The following is a 19,750-nucleotide window of genomic DNA, read 5'->3' on the forward strand; positions in this document are numbered from 1 at the left end:
GGACTCTCCTCCACTTTGTTGTTGAAAAAGCTCCTTATATCCGTTAGCGTAGCTCGCTAGCACCAGAAGCTAACAACAACGATCCCCGGTACCAGTGCGCTCTCTCTCTCTCGCTCGCGCACACAAAAGGGCTCGTTCCACACACACACAGAGCCGAGCTTTAATGAAACACAGAGACCCAGACGGAATAGTGCTGCATCATATTATTTTCGAATAAATAATTTTTAAATGTATGATTCTTTATTTTTTTATCTTTTACATTTTTTTTTTTTACCATTTTTCCTCCTGGTCTCTCGCGCCCCCCCTGGTATGCCTCTGCGCCCCCCAGGGGGGGCGCGCCCCCCACTTTGAGAACCACTGGGTTAGCTAGCTGCACTAACGGACATACGGAGCTGTTTGTTCCACAACAAGCTGGAGGAGAGCTCTCCTCTCAGACTGAGGGGCTCAGGTGAGCTAAAGGACTCTCTGAGTGTTTAGATAGTTAACTTTATTCTAAGTTATCTCAGTGGGTCTCAAACGGTTTGGTAAAAAATTATTCAAAAGATTATTTCAGCGGCACACCTTCATATGATCATTATAGTTATAAAAGAAATAAGAGAATAAAGGAAAAACATTTATGAAATACTATATGGCAGTAAAACAAGAATACAGTTTGAAAGGGGAGTGATTTGTAAAATATCCATAAAGAAAAAGAACATCTGCTTACAGTTGTGTTTCATCTGGGTGTTGAGAGATGTATCCATAGATCTCTTAATGTTGCTCTCAAAGTGCACCAGATTGATGCTTTTAACTTCAATATTTAAAAAAAATCTGCCCGGGGGAGCATCCCCAAGGACCCCCCTAGAGGAGGTGAGGTCCACTCCCCACTCGTAAAAAATAGCACTTTACCCCTGCCTATATGCCGTGAGCTGATTATCGAGCCTTCATTGTAACAGTCGCGGGTTTACTGTGTGTTTGCGTGTGGGGAGTTTTTTTGTGCGTGCTCTATAGTGCCCATAATAGTGTTCACTGGAGTCCAGCACCTCAGCACCCCCACTCAAAATACCTTCCCGCGCCTCTGGTCTTCTGCCATCCTTTACTCCGAAAAAACATTTGTTTCTCCGAATCGAAGGGGAAAAATACGAAAGCATTGCACACAATTTAAACCAATAAATGTTGTTTAATTAACAAGGATAATCTGGTGTTTTTTAGTCGATGAGTAGTGCAGATATCACTGTAAAATCAATCGACAGTAAGGGGAATACTTACCTCCGGTTGTACAATTCTCCATTATCCAATGGGAATGGACGCTCACATTGCCTTTAAGGGCAGCCGACACAAACGAATGCCGTGCTTCCATGAGCGTCAGAAATCCCGCCGCAGATGGGAATACATTGCAATCAGTTGAAAGCTATTTGCGTCCCTTTATGAAGCTGAAGGAGCCTCGGAGCGTCACAACTGCACTCCACGGGACCCTGACCAAGCGTCGCTCCTGGAGTGAGAGTCTGCTGCCACAGCACCCCCCATTTGAAACATGTTCCCATGGCTATGCACAAACACAACACACACACACACTGCTGCTTTACATCTGTTTTCTGTTGTGTTCATTGACAGATTTGTTACTCTTCAGCTTCAAGTTGAAGGACTGTTTGTATATGTTGTTTTATACTTTTATATGTATTGCGTCTTTATGGTCCATGTGTTAAATTAATAAGCAGAACTGTTCCTGAAAATTGTGTTCACTCATAAGTGATAGTTAAAATACACACAGATATTTCTCAAGGCCATAGCACTGTTTTTAACATGTTTTTTATTTTATTTAAAACAGTTAATATAAATATATATATATAACCCTATTGGCCTATATATCTTAATAAAACAGTGATTTGCATTTAAATTGTCAGTGTTAAAGTGCTTTTTAATGTTTACTCAAAATGTTAACTTAGGGATTTTGAGTTACTGTTATCTGAAAATATTTATGTAATCTGTTTCAAAAAATGTTTTAAGTACTCTACATTCAATTCATTGAATTTGTATTGTGCTAAAATGCATTGTTCTTTTAGTGGAAATGGAATGTTGGCGATTTGCCAAAGCTGTTCAAATTATCAATAAATGCATTTTTTATTTATACGGTGTGTTTGGAGATAATTCATTACACTATTATACATTATTATTATATTCTATTTAGCCCAACAATATAGTTAATTTCAATCACTAGCTTGGGTCAAATAAACAACCCAATGTATGGTTTATATTTAACCCAGTGATAGTTAATTTCAATCACTAGCTTGGGTCAAATAAACAACCCAATGTATAGTTTATATTTAACCCAGTGATATAGTTAATTTCAATCACTAGCTTGGGTAAAATAAACAACCCAATGTATGGTTTATATTTAACCCAGTGGTATAGTCAATTTCAATCACTAGCTTGGGTCAAATAAACAACCCTGCACATGGGTTAAAATTATCCAGCACAGCACATGGGTGTGCCCAGCGCGTGTTCTGTCCTATAGTGACTCAGCAGCTAGGTTATGATTGGGTTATTTTTTAACCCAGTAGTTTTAAGAGTGTACACATCCACTGGACGTAGATTATAAAAGTACAATATACACTTCTCGCTAGAAATATATAGGTTACTTACGTAACCCCAGTTCTCAGAGTAACATGAAGTGAGATGTCTCACTATGGGATGCGCCTCAACGCGTATGCAAACAGAAGCATAAATCTCATTACGCCAATCCAGATTGGCTGGTGATCTTGACGTCTACGTCAGGGAATCCAACCACCCTATAAGTAGCTTGCGCTACGACGCAGCGTCATTCAAAATAAGCACCTCTTTTCGCTTCGCCTTAGCAAGAAAGGCCGTCTGGTGAGACATCTCACTTCATGTTACTCTGAGAACTGGGGTTACGTAAGTAACCTATAGTTCTCATTCATAACACTCCGTTCGATGTCTCACTATGGGATATTGAAACTCCCGTATTGCTAGACATGCTTATCTCGAAAATCACCAAAACAACCAGAACTTAACAGGTAGAACCCTGTCTCAACACGGGGCCCAGCACTGCACGGGCCACACTTGGAGCAGAGACATCTAGCCTTTAAAAGCGGACAAAAGTGAAAGGTGAGGACCAGCTCGCTGCTGCACAAATGTCTTGGATGGAAACATCCTTGAACAAAGCCCAGGATGTAGCCGGCCCACGAGTAAAATGAGCATGCAGGCCCGTTGGTGCCTGCAAACCCTGACTCGTATAAGCCAGAGCAATCGCTTCCACAATCCAGTGGGACCAGGCCCATAGTGCCAAGCGCTCTGGGTGTGGGTGAAAGATCATCCCCCCCGCCTGAGACAGTATGTCCCTGCGTAGTGGGAGCTGCCACGGCTGCCCGCACAGAAGCTGATGTATCTCTGCCAGCCAGTACATTGCAGGCCAGTGCGGAGCTATCAGGATCAGTGTGTGGTGTTGTTCTCTCACTCTGGCCAGAGTTGGGGGTATCAGACCAAGGGGTGGGAACGCGTACAGAAGGACCGGAGGCCAAACGTGCGCGAGTGCGTCCACGCCTAACGGTGCATTTAAATCGCGTATTGAAAAGAACAGCTGACATTGAGCATTTTCTTTTGATGCGAACAGATCTACCACGGCTCAGCCGTAACGCACCCACAGCTGACTCACAACCATTGGATGTAGAGTCCAGTCTGCATACTGGTGCACCTCTGGACAGCAGATCTGCCCCGAGGTTCATCACTCCTGGTACGTGCGTCGCTCTCAGAGAGAGGAGACGTCCGCAGCTCCATAAGATCAGTTTGCATGCCAGCATGTGTAACTGGAGAGAACGCCAACCCCCTTGGCGGTTTATATACAATATTGTGGTCGTGTTGTCTGTCCTCACGAGGACATGATGTCCTCTGAGAAAATGCAGAAAGCGTTTTAGGGTGAGGAACACAGCTAAAAGCACCAGATAATTTATGTGTGACCGTTGGAGGTCTCTGCTCCAGAGACCCCTCACAGGTCGACCTTCGTATATACCCCCCCAGCCCGTCAGACATGCGTCTGTGATGACCACCTTCCGCGATAGGACAGCACCCATAGGCACGCCCCGTACTAGAAAAGTCGGGTGTAGCCAGTGGCGCAGTGCCATTACGCATTTCATAGTGGCGCGCGGGGTCCAGTCTAAGGGCAGCTACTCAGCGCTGAAACTCCCTCATGTGTAAGCGTCCCAGTCGTACCACCAGGATGGCTGACGCCATGAGCCCCAGTAACCGCAGACATGATCTGAAGAGAACATATTTGCGTAGCCGGAAATGAGCGAGGCAAGCTCTGAAGGCTTTCACTCTTTCTGCTGACAGGCGGGCTGTAAAGGGCACCAAATTCAGGTGTAGGCCCAGGAAGAGTACAGTCTGGGCTGGGGACAACATGCTCTTTTCTGTGTTTATTATGAAACTCAGATCGAGCAGGTGTTTTACGAGGACATTCGTCTGCGTAATAGCCTCTTCCTCCAACTGTGCGAGAAGCAGCCAGTCATCCAGATAAGTTGCAGAGCGAATACCCTGTTGTCTTAACGGGGCTATCGCGGCTTCCGTACACCGTACAAACACTTGCGGGCTGAGAGACAGACCGAAGGGATGGACTCTGTACTCGTAACAGACACCCTGAAAGGCGAACCTCAGATATTTCCTGTGTGGGTAATATACTGGGATGTGGAAATACGCATCTTTCAGGTCGACTGATGTGAACCAGTCGTTTTGGCGCACGAGACGCAACAGAGATGTGTGAGTGAGAATTCTGAATTTGTATCTTTTGAGATATTTGTTCAGAGCTCTCAAATCTAGTATAGGCCGAATTCCGTTCCGTCCCCGTTTGGGAACGAGGAAATACTTGGAATAAAAGCCGCTCTGACTCTGTTCGGCGGGTATTATCGATATAGCCTTCTTTTCTAGTAGCGAGAAAATCTCTTGCTCCAGAATATGGGCTGACTCTCCCCGGGCTTGTGAATACAGAATGCCCGAGAAGCGAGGGGGGGTGACAGCGAATTGGAGCCTGTAGCCCCGTGTTACTGTCTTGAAAACCCAAGAGGAATCTGTGAGCATCTTCCACTTTTCGCTTCTTAAAGCGAGCGGAGATGTCACATCTCTGTCGTCTGCCCTCTGTGTCTTTATTTGTTGTGTTATGGGGCCCTAGTGTCTGAACACGGTGGTACCCCAGGTTGACAACCCCGGCCGACACTGCGCATGCGCGTGGCGGTGGTGCCTTCACAATCCCGTCTAATGTCCGCCTTTTGAGAGAGGCCGTAGCCGCTCTCAAAAGAGGGGTAGACGACAGACTGTTTATTGTTTTTATTGTTTTTCTTTTCATTTTTATTGACTGCGCCCTTGGCTTCAAGCCTGGAAACGACAGTGGAAAATTATTTATTAGGAAACAATAAGGATGACATGTGTTTGTGTGACTCAAACAGGCAGCGGAACTTGCTGTCTTTGATGTTAAGTCCATTTACCTTATGGCGCGAACTTGAGGATGACGTTCTGGCACCACTCGAGGCGGCGGGAAGATGGGGGCATGGTGGCACCCCGAAAACATATGAGCATCTAACTGGAACGTGTTCTGAAGCTGGGGAACAGGGAACTTCCAGCTCTCTCGTCGAGGAGAGGAGAGGAGGCTGTCTGTCCGCCCGCTTCTTCTTCCTCGCCTGGTGGCTGAAAACCTGGGTCGGCTGTGCCTGAGCGGCAGCTGCCGGAACCGGAGATCTTCTTGGCCAGCTCATCCTCGCCTCGTGCCTGGGCTTGGGACCCGGGACGGGCTGTGGTCTCTGCTGCTTCGGTATCTTGAACCGGGCAGGACGTGAGGCAGCTTGAGTGAAGGCCTGCCGCGGGACCGTTGAAGGTGGCGGCTGGACCCTTCGGGGGAGACAGAGCTGGAGAGCCTCGTCTTCCTTCTTTTTTGATTCGCATTTCAGCTGCATCGAAGCTAGAGCGGAGCTAAATATTCCCTCGGGAACAATAGGCATGTCCAGAACATCCTCTTTTTCCTAGTCTGGAAGGTTCGTCAGGTTGAGCCACCTGGCTCTCTCCTGTACCAACATAATTCCCAGTGCTTTGCCCGTGGCTTGGACTGCACAGCGCTGCACACGGAGGCAAATGTCCGTGAACGCTCCGATCTCGTCCCACACGGCAGGCTCAGGTTTGCTCGACAAGTCTTCGCAGAGCTCCGCCTGGTAGGCGGTCAGCAGCGAGGAGACGTTGAGTGCCCTGGCGGACAAAGCTGCTGCTTAATAGGCCCGTTCGGTCATCGCTGACTGAAAACGGTCTGCTTTTGCCGGTAGCGTGGGGTTCCTACTCGGTGTCGAAGCCAGCCTCGGTTGGAGGTGGGCTGCCACCAGCGGTTCCATGGGCGGCATGCGGAGCAGGCCGAGCCTCTCCATACCGTCACAGTCCAGGGAGGAGGCACCCTGGATTGGGGCCTTGTTGGTGAAAGGGCGGTCTCTCCACGAGACCGACACCTCGTCCAGCATCTCCGGAAAGACTGGAAGGAACTGCCTCTTCGTCCTCGCTGCTTGGGGCGATCGCCCGGGAGAGCGGACATCGCTCCCGGCTTTGCAGCCTGAGCCGATGAAACGAAGATGTCATCCTCGTCCTCATCCGAGTCGGACAGGAGGAACTCAGAGGCATCCTCTTCTTCCTCCATATAGTCCAACTCCAGGACATCCTCCGCAGGTTGAACCATGGTGAGGTCCAGTTGGGAGCCCCAGCTTGACACAGCACGGGGCTCCGTTCTTGCGGCTCTTGCCGCCACCGGACCCCAGCCTGACACGGCGCGGGGCTCTGGTTCAGCGGCTGCCGCTGTTATTGAGCCCCAGCCTGACACAGCGCGGGGCTCAATGTCTGCAACGGACGCCACCATGTCTTGATTGCCGGCCGGCGAATCGGCGGACATGAGGGGGTCCTGTCCCGACAAGCTAGCTTAAAAGGAGGCTCTTAATGGTGAAGCGGGCACAATGCCCGCACGAGCCGGGGTTATCGATAGCCTCCTGGGCATGTTCCAGCCCGATGCAGGACGAGCAGACCTGGTGTGAGTCTGTGCCTGAGATTTTAAACCCGCAGCTGCATAGCCAAGCCTCCGAGTCCCTGACTCCTCTGGTGTGAGGGAGAGAAGGGTCCATCTTTGTTCGCCGGGACGTCGGCGTGGAGCAGAGTCCTGCACGGGTCTGATTTTCAAGACCCGCTCCCGCCCCGCACCCGCGACGTGCAATACCGAACCCGCCCCGCTACCCGCACAAATTACCAATTAGTTCCGCAACCCGACCCGACCCGTCGGCACAGGATCCGCAACTCGACCCGAACCCGCATATATATATGAGCAGTGAAAACGTGCAATTATTAACACACGCAGTTGCATATTTCTCTCAAAAAGCGTGGGATGTTGGTTATTCTCTCCATCTAGGAGGACACCAAAAGCCTCCCAGACGTTGGATTTTGCTCTTGAGGAAGTGTTGGAAAATGCTGTATTCTCCGCTAGAGAGCTTCATCTCAGCCATTCAGAATGTGGCGCACTCAGAAGCATTGATGCGCTGCAGAGGTTATGATTATGCACAGAGGTCTGAGGATTTAAACATTAAACTAAATTATTATTATTTTAATATATTTATTATGCAACACCCGCGACTCGACCCGCATCATCTTTCTTTTACCCAGAACCGAACCCGGAAAAAAGTGTTTGAAAAAATACCACCCGCGAATCACCTTTTTTGCGGGTCACCCGTTGGGTACCCGTCGGGTACCCGACCCGATGCAGGACTCTGGCGTGGAGTGGACACGCTGGTAATAGGTACGTTACTGAGAAAAAAATCCAACCTTGTCGTTAATCCGAAAGGAAAAAGCGACGGTGTAGATTTTATTCTTTAAAGAATATTAACTGGCGTGTTAATACCTTTTGTTTTTATCTCCGTCTCCTCTGGTGTGAGAGAGAAAAGAGAACGTCCTCGCTACCGTGGTGTCGGTGTGGAGGGAAGAAAAGCTAGCAACAGGTATGTTACTAGCTTGAAGAAAAAATCAAACCTTACCGTAATTTCGAAAGAAAGAAACGGCGAGGCAGATTACAATATTAACTGGTGTGTTAATATTGTTCAGTCTTCTTGCAAAGCATAAAAGTAACCGGCAAGCGCCCGTCGACCGAATGTTAGCTTTGGGTTCAGTCTGTGGACCTTTAAGCTAGCCTGGCTACTGATAATTTGAGATGTGCTCTGAAGCGAGAACAGATGTTTGAATGACTCTGCGTCGAGCGCAAGCTACTTATAGGGTGGGTGGATTCCCTGACGTAGACGTCAAGATCACCAGCCAATCAGGATTGGCGTAATGAGATTGATGCTTCTGTTTGCATACCCGTTGAGGCGCATCCCATAGTGAGACATCGAACGGAGTGTTATGAATGAGAACTAATAAAAAGCATTTTAATGGCCAAACTATTCCACAATTTGGGATTTTCCAGAGAGGGTTAATTGTGAATAAACGACCCTCCGGAGCGTTTGCAACAATTGACCTATATGGTCGTTTTTTGTAGGAGGACGGGCTGGTGTGTGTGTGTGTGTGTGTGTGTGTGTGTGTGTGTGTGTGTGTGTGTGTGTGTGTGTGTGTGTGTGTGTGTGTGTGTGTGTGTGTGTGTGTGTGTGTGTGTGTGTGTGTGTGTGTGTGTGTGTGTGTGTGTGTGTGTGTGTGTGTGTGTGTGTGTGTGTGTGTGTGTGTGTGTGTGTGTGTGTGTGTGTGTGTGTGTGTGAGAAAAAAGGAATTCCAAGAGGTGGAGATGAGTTGATGAGGAAATTCACCTTCACCTTTTAGAAAGCACTCCTGGAAGATGTCACATCACACCAGGGATGTGCACAGGTACAGTGTACGGGCTATTGTTGCCTGGGCAACAGCCCGTTTGCCATTTTTGTCTGACCTGCCCCTCTGGAGAGAGAGAGAGTTTTTTTTGTTTTCTATTGTGGCCGAATCAACAAGATAAGCCCACAATTAGTATTATAGCGTCTCACAACAAATATACTTGTTATTGTGCTTCTGTCTTTCTGTGTTTTTTCATCTGCTCCGTAAAATCCCTCAACGGGGTCGCTCTCTCTCTTCTCTTGATCGCCCTCTCACGGAGAACACTTCACTGTCCCGCTTTATTGTCGGATTTCTGACATTTCTTTACCACTTTAGTTTGACCATCTCTGTTATTAAGTTATGGCATACTAAATAAATAAGTAATTAGATTCCTACCGTTTCTGTGCTCATAAAGAATGATAACAATAAGAATAATGCGTATTGAACTGGTTTCATTAATTAGTGAGTTTATTTAAGGTAGGTTAATTAGCTTAGTTAGAAGCCCTATTTTATCAGAATGTCTGCACAGCAGTTACAAAGGTCAAACTACATTAAAACTTGATTGTCCCCATTTTTTCTTTAATAGTTACTAACGTTAGATATTTTAATGAGACATGGACCGTAAAACCAAAAATGTGCCTGAATGACGAATCGCAAATGGACATAAAAGTCAACTGAGAGTCACTTGCAATGACAGAGTTGTGTTTTTATTTTATGAACCTTTGACATTAAAAACAAGTTTTTCCAGTTTAGAGCAATAGCCCCTCCAAATGTCTGTGTACGTCCCTGCATCACACACACAAACACACACACACACACACACACACACGCATACACACACACACACACACACACACACACACACACACACACACACACGCACTCACGCACACACATAAAGCACATGTTTAAATGTTTTGCTTTCATTAGAGAATGTTAAAACTCATGCATCAGAAGACATGTTTAATGGGACGTCTGAGTACAAATGCAAACAATAACAGATGAGTTTGAGGTGCACACCTATGAAACACACAATATGGTACATGAGGAACAGCAGTCAGGAAAGCAGTCTCTACACACTTGGGGAACGAGCTCTGCTGACTCGGTGATATGCAGAGCTCCACGTGGACATACCTCTGTTAGTGCACGTTTCAGACTCACATCGCAACAGTCAGCTTTACAGCTTCATGCTCTCGTTTTTCCACATGAAGTTGAAAGTTATGCGAATGTGCAGGATCTGTCTGATAGTGTTTGCTAGCTGGTCCTCTCTCTGTGAACAAGGGCCACGTGGCTTACTGGCATATTTAATGCAGCGAAGCTCTTTGTGTTTCTGTGGATGATCCGAACATCGCTCATTCAGCATCTATGAGCTGTTCAAATTTCCCTCTAGCTCGTGAGAATATAGGGATAGCCTATGTAACATGACATGGACATCAACATGTATTTTTGTCAAACCCAGCAGACACAATATGTTCAGTGTCCAAAATGTATGACCGTCAAACACAGTCACGCAAATATGCAGAAACGCGCGAACACACACCCAAACAGTGTCAGAGTGAGAGAAATAAGAAAACAACTTTGTGTTTTAAATGAGCGTGAGAGGTGTTGGAGAATGTAGTACATATTTTCAACATTAGGCGTCAAGTAGCCAAGTTGTGTCTATACGATTTGTCTTTTAATGTAAAGCCTGTGGAGCCCTCTGAATGATCAGCTGATGAACACAGATGAAAATATGCTGATTATGAAACATCAAGTCCCTACAGTTAGCTATACAAATATAATACTACAACTCATCATTGAAGTAAGTAGTATGTCCTGGTCATCTCGCGCAATTTTATGGAGCAAAATGTGTCTACAAAATATTTCCAAAATGTCAAGTTTGGTCTCTGCAAGGCTTAGCAGGCCAAAGCGGGCCGAAGCAGGCAAGTCTGTCCTGGGAGCAGCAGAGGCTGCAGAGCGGCGGAGAGACCCGCCGAGAAGGGGAGCTCCTCAGCAGCTGCGGGCCGGCCGGGTCTCTGCCCGGTATCCGTGGTAAGACCCGGCCGCTGGCTCTGTCTACTCGCAGGCCGACACGCTGTTGATCTTGGCGGTGTTCTCGGTCCACGGTTGCAGGTTCTGCAGGGCGTACAGAGAGCTGTTCTGTAGACACAGTGGGTCTGGGGCCACTGGCTGGGTAATGGTCTTCTGGAAGGCCTCCTGCTGCAGCTGCACGAGGATCCGGTTGGCCTGCTGCCGCTCCGCCTCGCGCTCCTCCGCCGTCTGCCGCCTGCAGCAGAGAAACATGCTCTTAATACTCCTACTATAATCTATCATATAATATATAGGCCTAATCTTTATATAGGTTAAATAAAGGATTGAATAGGGGGGCGGACTGGGACTAAAAATCAGCTCGGGCATCTCGACCAGCCCACTTCGGCACTAGTAAATTGTCAAGGGGGGGCGACATCGTCCGACCGGCCCACTTAGGTACCGGCCCATCGGGATTCGTCCCGAACGTCCCGATGGCCAGTCCGCCAGTAGTCCACTAGAATAGTCTTATTATTGTATATAGCCTATAGCCAATATAGACAATAGTATTATTTTTGTCTTTCAGAAGACCATCAACCAGCCAGTCATTAGGAATATTAAACAGCAAGTAAAACTATCATATTAAGAGTATTAAACAGTGTTTTTAATATTCCTAATATTATATTTTTACTTGCTGTTTAAAATGGGGTGAATTGCCCTAATGTGGGACGTTTTTTGCATTTCAGAATTCTGGAATATATTGCCATATGAAGCCGGTACAATAAATCAAAATCCAGTACCATTCTGAAATCCCCAGGAAGTGTCCTAATCAAACCAAAAGAGAAAATGCAGATATTACACTCATAAAAGAAATGGTAGACATATCAGCAGCCTACGTCTACACTACAGGCATCAAAAAATGCTTTCAACGCTTCGCCCATTTTCTTGAATGGGGTGACGTAGAAGATTTTTAATCTCCGCCGAACTGCATTGTGGGGAGCATGGCATGGCTTTGCGGCCCGTCTACACTACAGGCATGAAAAAATCTTAAAGCTGGGCGTGTCTGAAGCTTGGCGATTTTTTGCGAGCAACCAATCACATGAATCTCCCGCCCCCGACATACAAAGCAATAGCAATGTTAAAACGAAGTAAACTGGATATAAACTCTCCAAACAGGCGAAAAAACGATCAGTTTCACCCACTGTCTCTGCCACCTCCCTCCATGCCTGGTTCCTCCGGTTTGTATCCCGGTAAATAGTTCCGGTCGTAAAGAACCGGGTGATTTGCTACCGTAATATCTCGTTTGGAATATGAGGAAATGAACTGCGGTCTGGCTCTCCCAGCTTGCACACGGTTTGATTGGCTGCGCTTGCACTGGCGGGATTTGCATAAACGGAATTTGATTGGCTGATGCCAAGCATCGAGCCTCAAAAGTTGAACATTGTTTTGATCAAAAAATGCTTTCAACGCTTCGCCCATTCACTTGAATGGGGGGACGTAGAAGATTTTGAATCTTCGCCGAACTGCATTGTGGGGAGCATGGCATGGCTTTGCGAGCATCACGAGCATCTATCGGCATCAAAAGTTGAACAATGTTCAACTTTTGAGGCTCGATGCTTGGCATCAGCCAATGAAATCCCGTTTATGCAAATCCCGCCAGTGCAAGCGCAGCCAATCAAACCGCGTGCAAGCTGGGAGAGCCAGACCGCAGTTCATTTCCTCATATTCCAAACGAGATATTACGGTAGCAAATCACCCGGTTCTTTACGACCGGAACTATTTACCGGGATACAAACCGGAGGAACCAGGCATGGAGTGAGGTGGCAGAGACAGTGGGTGAAACTGATAGTTTTTTCGCCCGTTTGGAGAGTTTATATCCAGTTTACTTCGTTCTAACATTGCTATTGCTTTGTATGTCGGGGGCGGGAGATTCATGTGATTGGTTGCTCGCAAACAATTGCCAAGCTTCAGACACGCCCAGCTTCAGGATTTTTTCATGCCTGTAGTGTAGACGGGCCGTCAGACACGCCCAGCTTCAAGATTTTTTCATGCCTGTAGTGTAGACGGGCCGTAAGGTCAGTAACACTCAAAGCTAAATGTTCAATACCATGTTCAGCTATGTTACTATTTATATAATGTTATTGTTGTTACAACAGAAGATGTTTTTCTTTAAATTGAAGTTAAATGCATCAATCTGGTGCACTTTGAGGGCAAAATTAAGAGATGTATGCATACAGCTCTCAACACTCATATGACACAGAACTGAATATATTTCAATAATCCAAAAAACATTAGAATATGCTCACAAGAAATAACACATATTTGATAAAGTCCTCTCGCCTATCTTTATCTTACCTACTGTACATTCTTTATTTTTTTATTTATGCATATTCGACTAATCACTCCCCTTTTAAACTGTGTTTTATTTATTTTTTACTGACCTATAGTACATATTGGAATGATTTCTTAACTTAGGCTATTTTTTACAATGTGTGTTGGAAAGATTTATTAAATAACTATGAATATTTGGGCTTAAATTAATTGCCATCTTTTAAACTCAGACATGAATCCCTAACATTATCCCTGACTTTGTCATACCATTTTAACAGAGATGCAGCCACCCCCAATTATTTAATATAATTTGCCCTTCACCTTAAATATCTAAAATAATGCATTAGAAGAATAAAACCCTGTAAATAACCATTACTCTTGCACAATCCATGCCCCTTTTAGACCAGTCCCACATTAAGCAAATCATACTGTCCCACTTTGCGAAACATGTTTCCTAAAGTGGGACGATGGAACATTTGATTGAAATAAAAAAATATTGAGTATATTTACACCATATTATAATATGTTCTGATGAACAAACATATCATAAACACATCCTGATAAAAACTTGCAAGATTGTTTTATTTATACGAAATTTAAAACCTTAACATTACATTTGTCAAAACACTATGTCACTGACCTTTGGGTGGTCTTCACAAAGGGTACTTCCTGTTTGAAGGTTTTTCCACCCTCATATGTGATTGGGCATTTGAGAAGTCATGTGATTTTGATCGCATGACATTCACAGCTTGTGTTTACCCATAGTTTCATTGACTTTCATTGACCCATTTGAGCTTGGGCGTCCCACATTAGGGCGTCCCCCACATTAGGGCGTCCCCCACATTAGGGCGTGTCCCACATTAGGGCAACTCACCCTGCCTGATATTATCTTTTTACTTGCTGTTTAATATGCCAAGTATTATCTTTTTATTTGATGTTTAATATGCTTAATATTATGATTTTTACTTGCTGTTTAATATTCCTAATATTATAATTTCCACTTGCTGTTTAACATTCCTAATATTGTCTTTTTACGTGCTGTTTAATATTCCTTATATTATCTTTTTACTTGCTGTTTAATATTTCTAATATTATCTTTATGCACAATGTTATATTTATGCAGTGCCCTCTTAGTTTGATACATATATTATTATTACCAATTCAAAAGTTGTGTCCTTGTCAACGAAAAATAAAATGATAAGAACAGCCGGAAAATAAGCAGAAGGCTTCATCACGTTGTAAAAATATAAGTGTAATTATTCACATGTCACATATCAGATGATTAGAGTGCAAGCCGGCAGTGAGATGCATGAATCCGCTCAGTTCCTCTATAAAATGATTCACTGGATAATACCATGTTCTGCAGAAACAATACGCTAATAGTGTATAATGTGTATAGCGTTAAGCTCTAAGGATTCGTAACTAAATACAATCATCTATATATTATCAAAAAGGTCTAAAATTACACATTTAATTTGAATGAATTTACACAAGTTGTATGGGTATTTTTGTTGTTTAATAAACATGTTAGAACGTTTTTGATGGATGTTTGGGCCCTTTCATTTGTGCTTGTTTTCTCTCCAACACTGCGTTTGCCCATTGCTCTCATTGTTGGTGAGTGAATAGCAGAAAGAGCAAGAGTCTCCTCCACAAACCGAGCACCATGCTTCATGAAGAAGGGCCTCTCCTGGAGCGCTTTAAAGCCATCGGAGGGGCACCTACAGCCACAAGAGGCCCTCCCTCAAGAGTGGGTAGAGGTCTACAAGTATTCATTACAGTCTTTGAAATGAAACAAAAGCTCACCTCCATTTGGTGCGCCTGTTCTGGAACCAGGTCTTGACCTGAGCGTCGGTCATCTTCAGGCTTTTGGCCAGCGCCGCCCGCTCCGCCGACGCCAGGTACTTCTGCCGGTGGAAGCGCTTCTCCAGCTCACACACCTGCAGCCGGCTGAACGACGTCCGCGGCTTCTTCTTCTTGGGGGGGGTCCTGTTTTGGTACGGGTGACCTACACGACGGTTGGCAGTAAGGGGGGACAGGGACACTGACCCGGCAGAAGGACAGAGCGGCAGGAGGAGAGGTGATGAGGAGAGGAGAGGAGGAGAAGTGAGGAGGAAAGGAGCGGATGAGAGAGGGGGGGAAGAGGAGAGAGCACTGATTATCTTTTTAAATAAGAGTCAATATGTTATGTTTAAGTGTTAAATCATTTTGTCAGCGCTCAGGAAACATGAGCATTGTAGAATTTCTTATTTTTATTAACACATTTATTTCTTACACCGTAACGCAAGAACCTTTGAGAATCATCCAGAGAAATTGATTAGAAAAGGTGTTTTTTGAGTGAAGCCCCAAAAAACGTTTAAATAATGTATTTACTTAATTCATGAAATCCAAACTTGCTCTGAAATGTTGGTGATTAATCACAAAATGTTTCACCCAGCAGTATTGTGACAATGTCTATCTCAGTCTTTAAATTATTATTATTATTCTGAAGAAAAATCTTTTTATAGCGATTATTATTATTTCGATAATGCTGTTTATCATTTAGAAATGGAAAGCAAAAATATATGCGTACACATGAGAGTGGTCTGTACTGATTGTATGTACAAAGAGAAAAACATAATTACAAAGAACACAAACAAACAATAACAACGACATTATTATTATTATTTGTATTATTATGGCCTAATAACAGTACTTCTGTTCCCAGTTAAAGGTTGATTCTTGTCGATATCTAATTGTATATCTTATTTAGTACGTTTTCCAAAATGATTGAAAATGGATTCTTCCGTTACACATAATCAGGCCAATTATGACGATTCAGGGAGATTTTCTATGTATGTATTATAAAGTTGTATGGATTGTGTTAAATCAAAGTGAAATGAACAAAAAGCTTACAATTTTTATTTAGGCCTACATCTTTGAATTTTTTATTTCATTTTGTTAAATTTGTTTTCTATAATGTATTCTAATATTTAATATTTGATTTCGTTAAATCCTGTTTTGTTATAATGTATTTTATTATTCTATGTTATATTGTGATCAGGATTTATTATATTAGTTTATTTTAGATGAATGAGTAGCCTATTACATAATGTTGTTTGCTTTATTTGATCTACCTGTGAACCTGTCTTTGGTGAAGCGCCGGTTGCTCTCCATCCAGGGGAAGGTGAGCGCGCTCAGCCTGATGTTCCCGGCACCCGGCGGCGCGGACCCCGCAGAGCTCCCGCAGCTCAGGGGTCGGTGCGCCGGGACCCGGATGACCCCATGCCCGGCAGAAGTAACGTTAGGCCCGTTCGAATTCACGCCCATGTTCATGTGATAAGCCGAGCCGATGGAAGCCATCCCGCACGCACTGCTGGTGCCGTTATATCCGGTGTTACTGTATATGTAGCCGCCACCGTTCGCGCCGCTGTTGTTGTAGGCCCCGTGCCCATAGTCCTGCTCGTGCATCCTCGCACTCAGCATGCAGCTCTCCATACTGAGGATCTGCTCGATGCCAAAGCTGATGGGTTCCGCGTGCGGGTGCTCCTGCAGATGCGCCCCCGGTATCCCGGTGTGATCCATGGCCTCCACTGCGCGAGTCCCCAGCTCCGGCGCGAGGAACAGAGTTTGCTCCACGCGCCGATCCCAGGACTCAACGTCTGGGTTTATTCTGCACGAGCTCCTGTCGTTATCTACCGAGTGTTTGTGTGTGCGTATGTGTGTTTTTTCGGTGTGTATGCAGGAAAGCAACGCTCCACTGTTGCCCCCCAACCCCTTTGCCCCCCACGAGGACATCAATCAAAGTGCAAAATAGACAGCACGAGACGTCACGGCCTGAATCCGACTGGCTAAAGACAGCGCTGTGTGGAGGCGCGCTCATAAAACTCTGATTAACAGCTGGACACGGGCACACACACACACACACACACACACACACACACACACACACACACACACACACACACACACACACACACACACACACACACACAGCTGATATTATTGACAATATTCAACGAAAGCAATAGAAACACCTGTGAATGAAACCACAGGACAGTTTATCTTAAAATAAATAAATACAACATCGTCTGTTTGACATCATTGCTTCATAAATCACTGCAAAATGATGGATGTGTAATGTAGGCTTCTCAGTTTTTGTATAGAGCTGGCCCTATTATTAATTCATGTCTAGTAATGACAATGCTGCAAACATGGAAGCCTTTTCATTTATAGAATAGAATTGAATTGGGAGGGATGAATCCCTCTTTAATGGTCACACATGCAGTGCACAGAGCACACAGTGACATGTGTTCTCTGCTTTTAACCCATCCTAGTACCAGGAGTCTAGTACTGAGCAGTGTGTAGCTAGTGTGCAGTGCCCGGGGAATTGTTTTAGGTGGGAACACACCAGTGACGTGCGGTGATGTTCATTGCTGGTGAGGCACTGACTCTTTCAGAGTCAGATTTACAAATATTATATTTTGACCTTAATCGAAATATTCGGCTATTTTCAAAAGCTTTTTTAGTCTGATGGTTCAATTCATTTTAAACAGACCGTTCAACAAAAGGATACCCAACATTTAAATATTTGATTTTTCTTTCTTAGTAAGATCCCATTTTTATTACAATTGTGGTCTTACCCTGACTTGAAGATGAAGTCCATGCTATCCTTCTGGACAACAATCTCTATTACTTTTTTGTAAAAGTCCTCCTTATCTTCCTGTAATTTGAAAAGTCTAGCTTGTTGTTTGTGTCTACCCTCTCTGCGTAGAATAACAGTAGCAACAATAACCTGTGGGCTCATGTGCGCCCCCTTCAGTGCGGCAGAGGTTATGGCTGCCTCCCCTGGTGCTTTTTTCATTGCCGTTGTATGATGAGACCAGCGAGCCTAAATATCATATATACGTGACATAAGTTATTTAGAGACTATGGATGGCGAGGATAAATGTAATAAAGGGATCTACAAACATTACATTGGTGACATAGAGTGAGATGGTAACAGGCATGAGCTTAGTGCCCGCTTTCCAGCCAGTTTCTGTGGGGTGACGCATTCTGAGGTGAGGCAGAGCTCATCTGTGCCTCACCTCACACCACAGTAACTGGCTTGAGCCCGCTCACAAAATAAGTGCCCGCGTTAAATTAGTGCCCGCGCTCCAGCAAATTACTATGGGTTTACGAGAGGTAGAGCTCGTCCCTGCCTCCTTTCTCATCGCTACCCGTAGTTGTAGCGGAGCTCAGCAAATTTGCTGATTTCGACTTTAAAAAGCGATTTGAATCATACATAAAGCACATTTACAACACAGATCAGTGGAGACATTTTATTATTATTATTAGTATTTAGTTTTTCTTTAGTTGTTTTTCCGTTACGTTGGAGTATGACAGGTGAGGCTCTGCCTCCCCTGCCTCCCCTGAGCGCACGTCGCTGGAACACACCAGAGCTGCTGCATCTGCTGCTGCAGGGCATCTTTCCTGGATTAAAAGCATCAGAAAGTTCAAGGGGAATTTCAAATAATAAAAAATACAGGCTTGGTCATTTGGTATATAGGCTTCATTCATTAAAATAATAATGAATCAAAAATGATTACTGATATGCAGTGATTTTAAATTAGCGGGATTTGTACTGCCATAATAAGTGGATGGATGTATCGTTGTTTAATCGTAGATCATAAATAACAATCATGTGACGCTGCTGTTCCAAAAAAATACACCAGCTCAGTAACAATTCAATGAAAAATATGACCACTTGCTCATTGACGTTCTCTCCTTCTAAAAGCCATTGGGACTTAATGATCTAACATGGGGTATTAATATTTCATCTGCTTTTAGCAGCGCACACACACACACACACACACCCCCCCCCCCCCCCACACACACACACACACACACACACACACACACACACACACACACACACACCCCCCCACACACACACACACACACACACACACACACACACACACACACACACACACACACACACACACACACACACACACACACACACACACACACACACACACACACACAGTTGACTGATCACATTTTTATCTGCACATGGAAGTGCGCATATTTTTATAACCGTTGACCGATCATAAACATTAGGGCCCGCAAACAGCTCTACATTCCTCAGATGAACAGCAATCATGGAATAATGCAATAGAGATTTTAAATGGAACTTCTGCTGTTTTATTTACGATCAAATGGCAAAAACATGTTTTTTAACATGATTGTTGGTAAAACTGATCCCATTCAATACATCTTGTTTAAACCAACCAGAGGACATGAACTAGTGACAAATACATTCGTCATTATAATGACAATTTTCTGAGATTTCAGATTTACATGTGAGGCTTTGTTGCACATAACATTAGCAGTAACACATCGATACTGTTATAGTTCTACCCGAAGCACGGGGAGAACACTGGGAGGGACACTAACATTTCAGGAACACTGCATAAGCCCTGGCAGTAAGCTCTGTCCGATGCAGAGCAAAACGGCTCCCTCATTCTCTCATAGGACACATGAAGGAATAGAAAGGGAGAATTAAAGGACTGACACTCTTTAGTTGTCACACACATACTTTGCACAGCACAGCACACACAGT

The 19,750-nt window shown here is 44.7% G+C and overlaps 1 protein-coding gene across 1 annotated transcript; it reads right to left on the reverse strand.

The window, feature by feature from the left end:
- Positions 1 to 9,514: 9,514 nt before the first annotated feature.
- Positions 9,515 to 16,995, reverse strand: LOC307042770 (T-cell leukemia homeobox protein 1-like). The gene is made up of 3 exons (XM_079686855.1): positions 16,281 to 16,995; positions 14,971 to 15,208; positions 9,515 to 11,095 (listed from the first exon to the last, which is right to left on the reverse strand). Exons 1-3 carry the CDS (start codon positions 16,939 to 16,941, stop codon positions 10,885 to 10,887), a joined length of 1,110 nt encoding a protein of 369 aa, XP_079542981.1. The 5' UTR covers positions 16,942 to 16,995; the 3' UTR covers positions 9,515 to 10,884.
- Between the last annotated feature and the right edge of the window lie 2,755 nt (positions 16,996 to 19,750).

This window comes from Notothenia rossii (assembly GCF_949606895.1).
Source record: "Notothenia rossii genome assembly, chromosome: 6".
In the NCBI taxonomy this organism is placed as follows: Eukaryota; Metazoa; Chordata; class Actinopteri; order Perciformes; family Nototheniidae; genus Notothenia; species Notothenia rossii.

What these genes read in the sequence shown, in the direction of transcription:
- LOC307042770 (XM_079686855.1), bottom strand. Translation starts at nt 16,941, where the DNA reads ATGTCCTCGTGGGGGGCAAAGGGGTTGGGGGGCAACAGTGGAGCGTTG. An exon ending in CACCAAAGACAGGTTCACAG is followed by an intron (nt 15,209 to 16,280) that starts GTAGATCAAATA and finishes CTGCCGGGTCAG; the next exon opens with TGTCCCTGTCCCCCCTTACT. An exon ending in AACAGGCGCACCAAATGGAG is followed by an intron (nt 11,096 to 14,970) that starts GTGAGCTTTTGT and finishes TCTCTGCTGCAG; the next exon opens with GCGGCAGACGGCGGAGGAGC.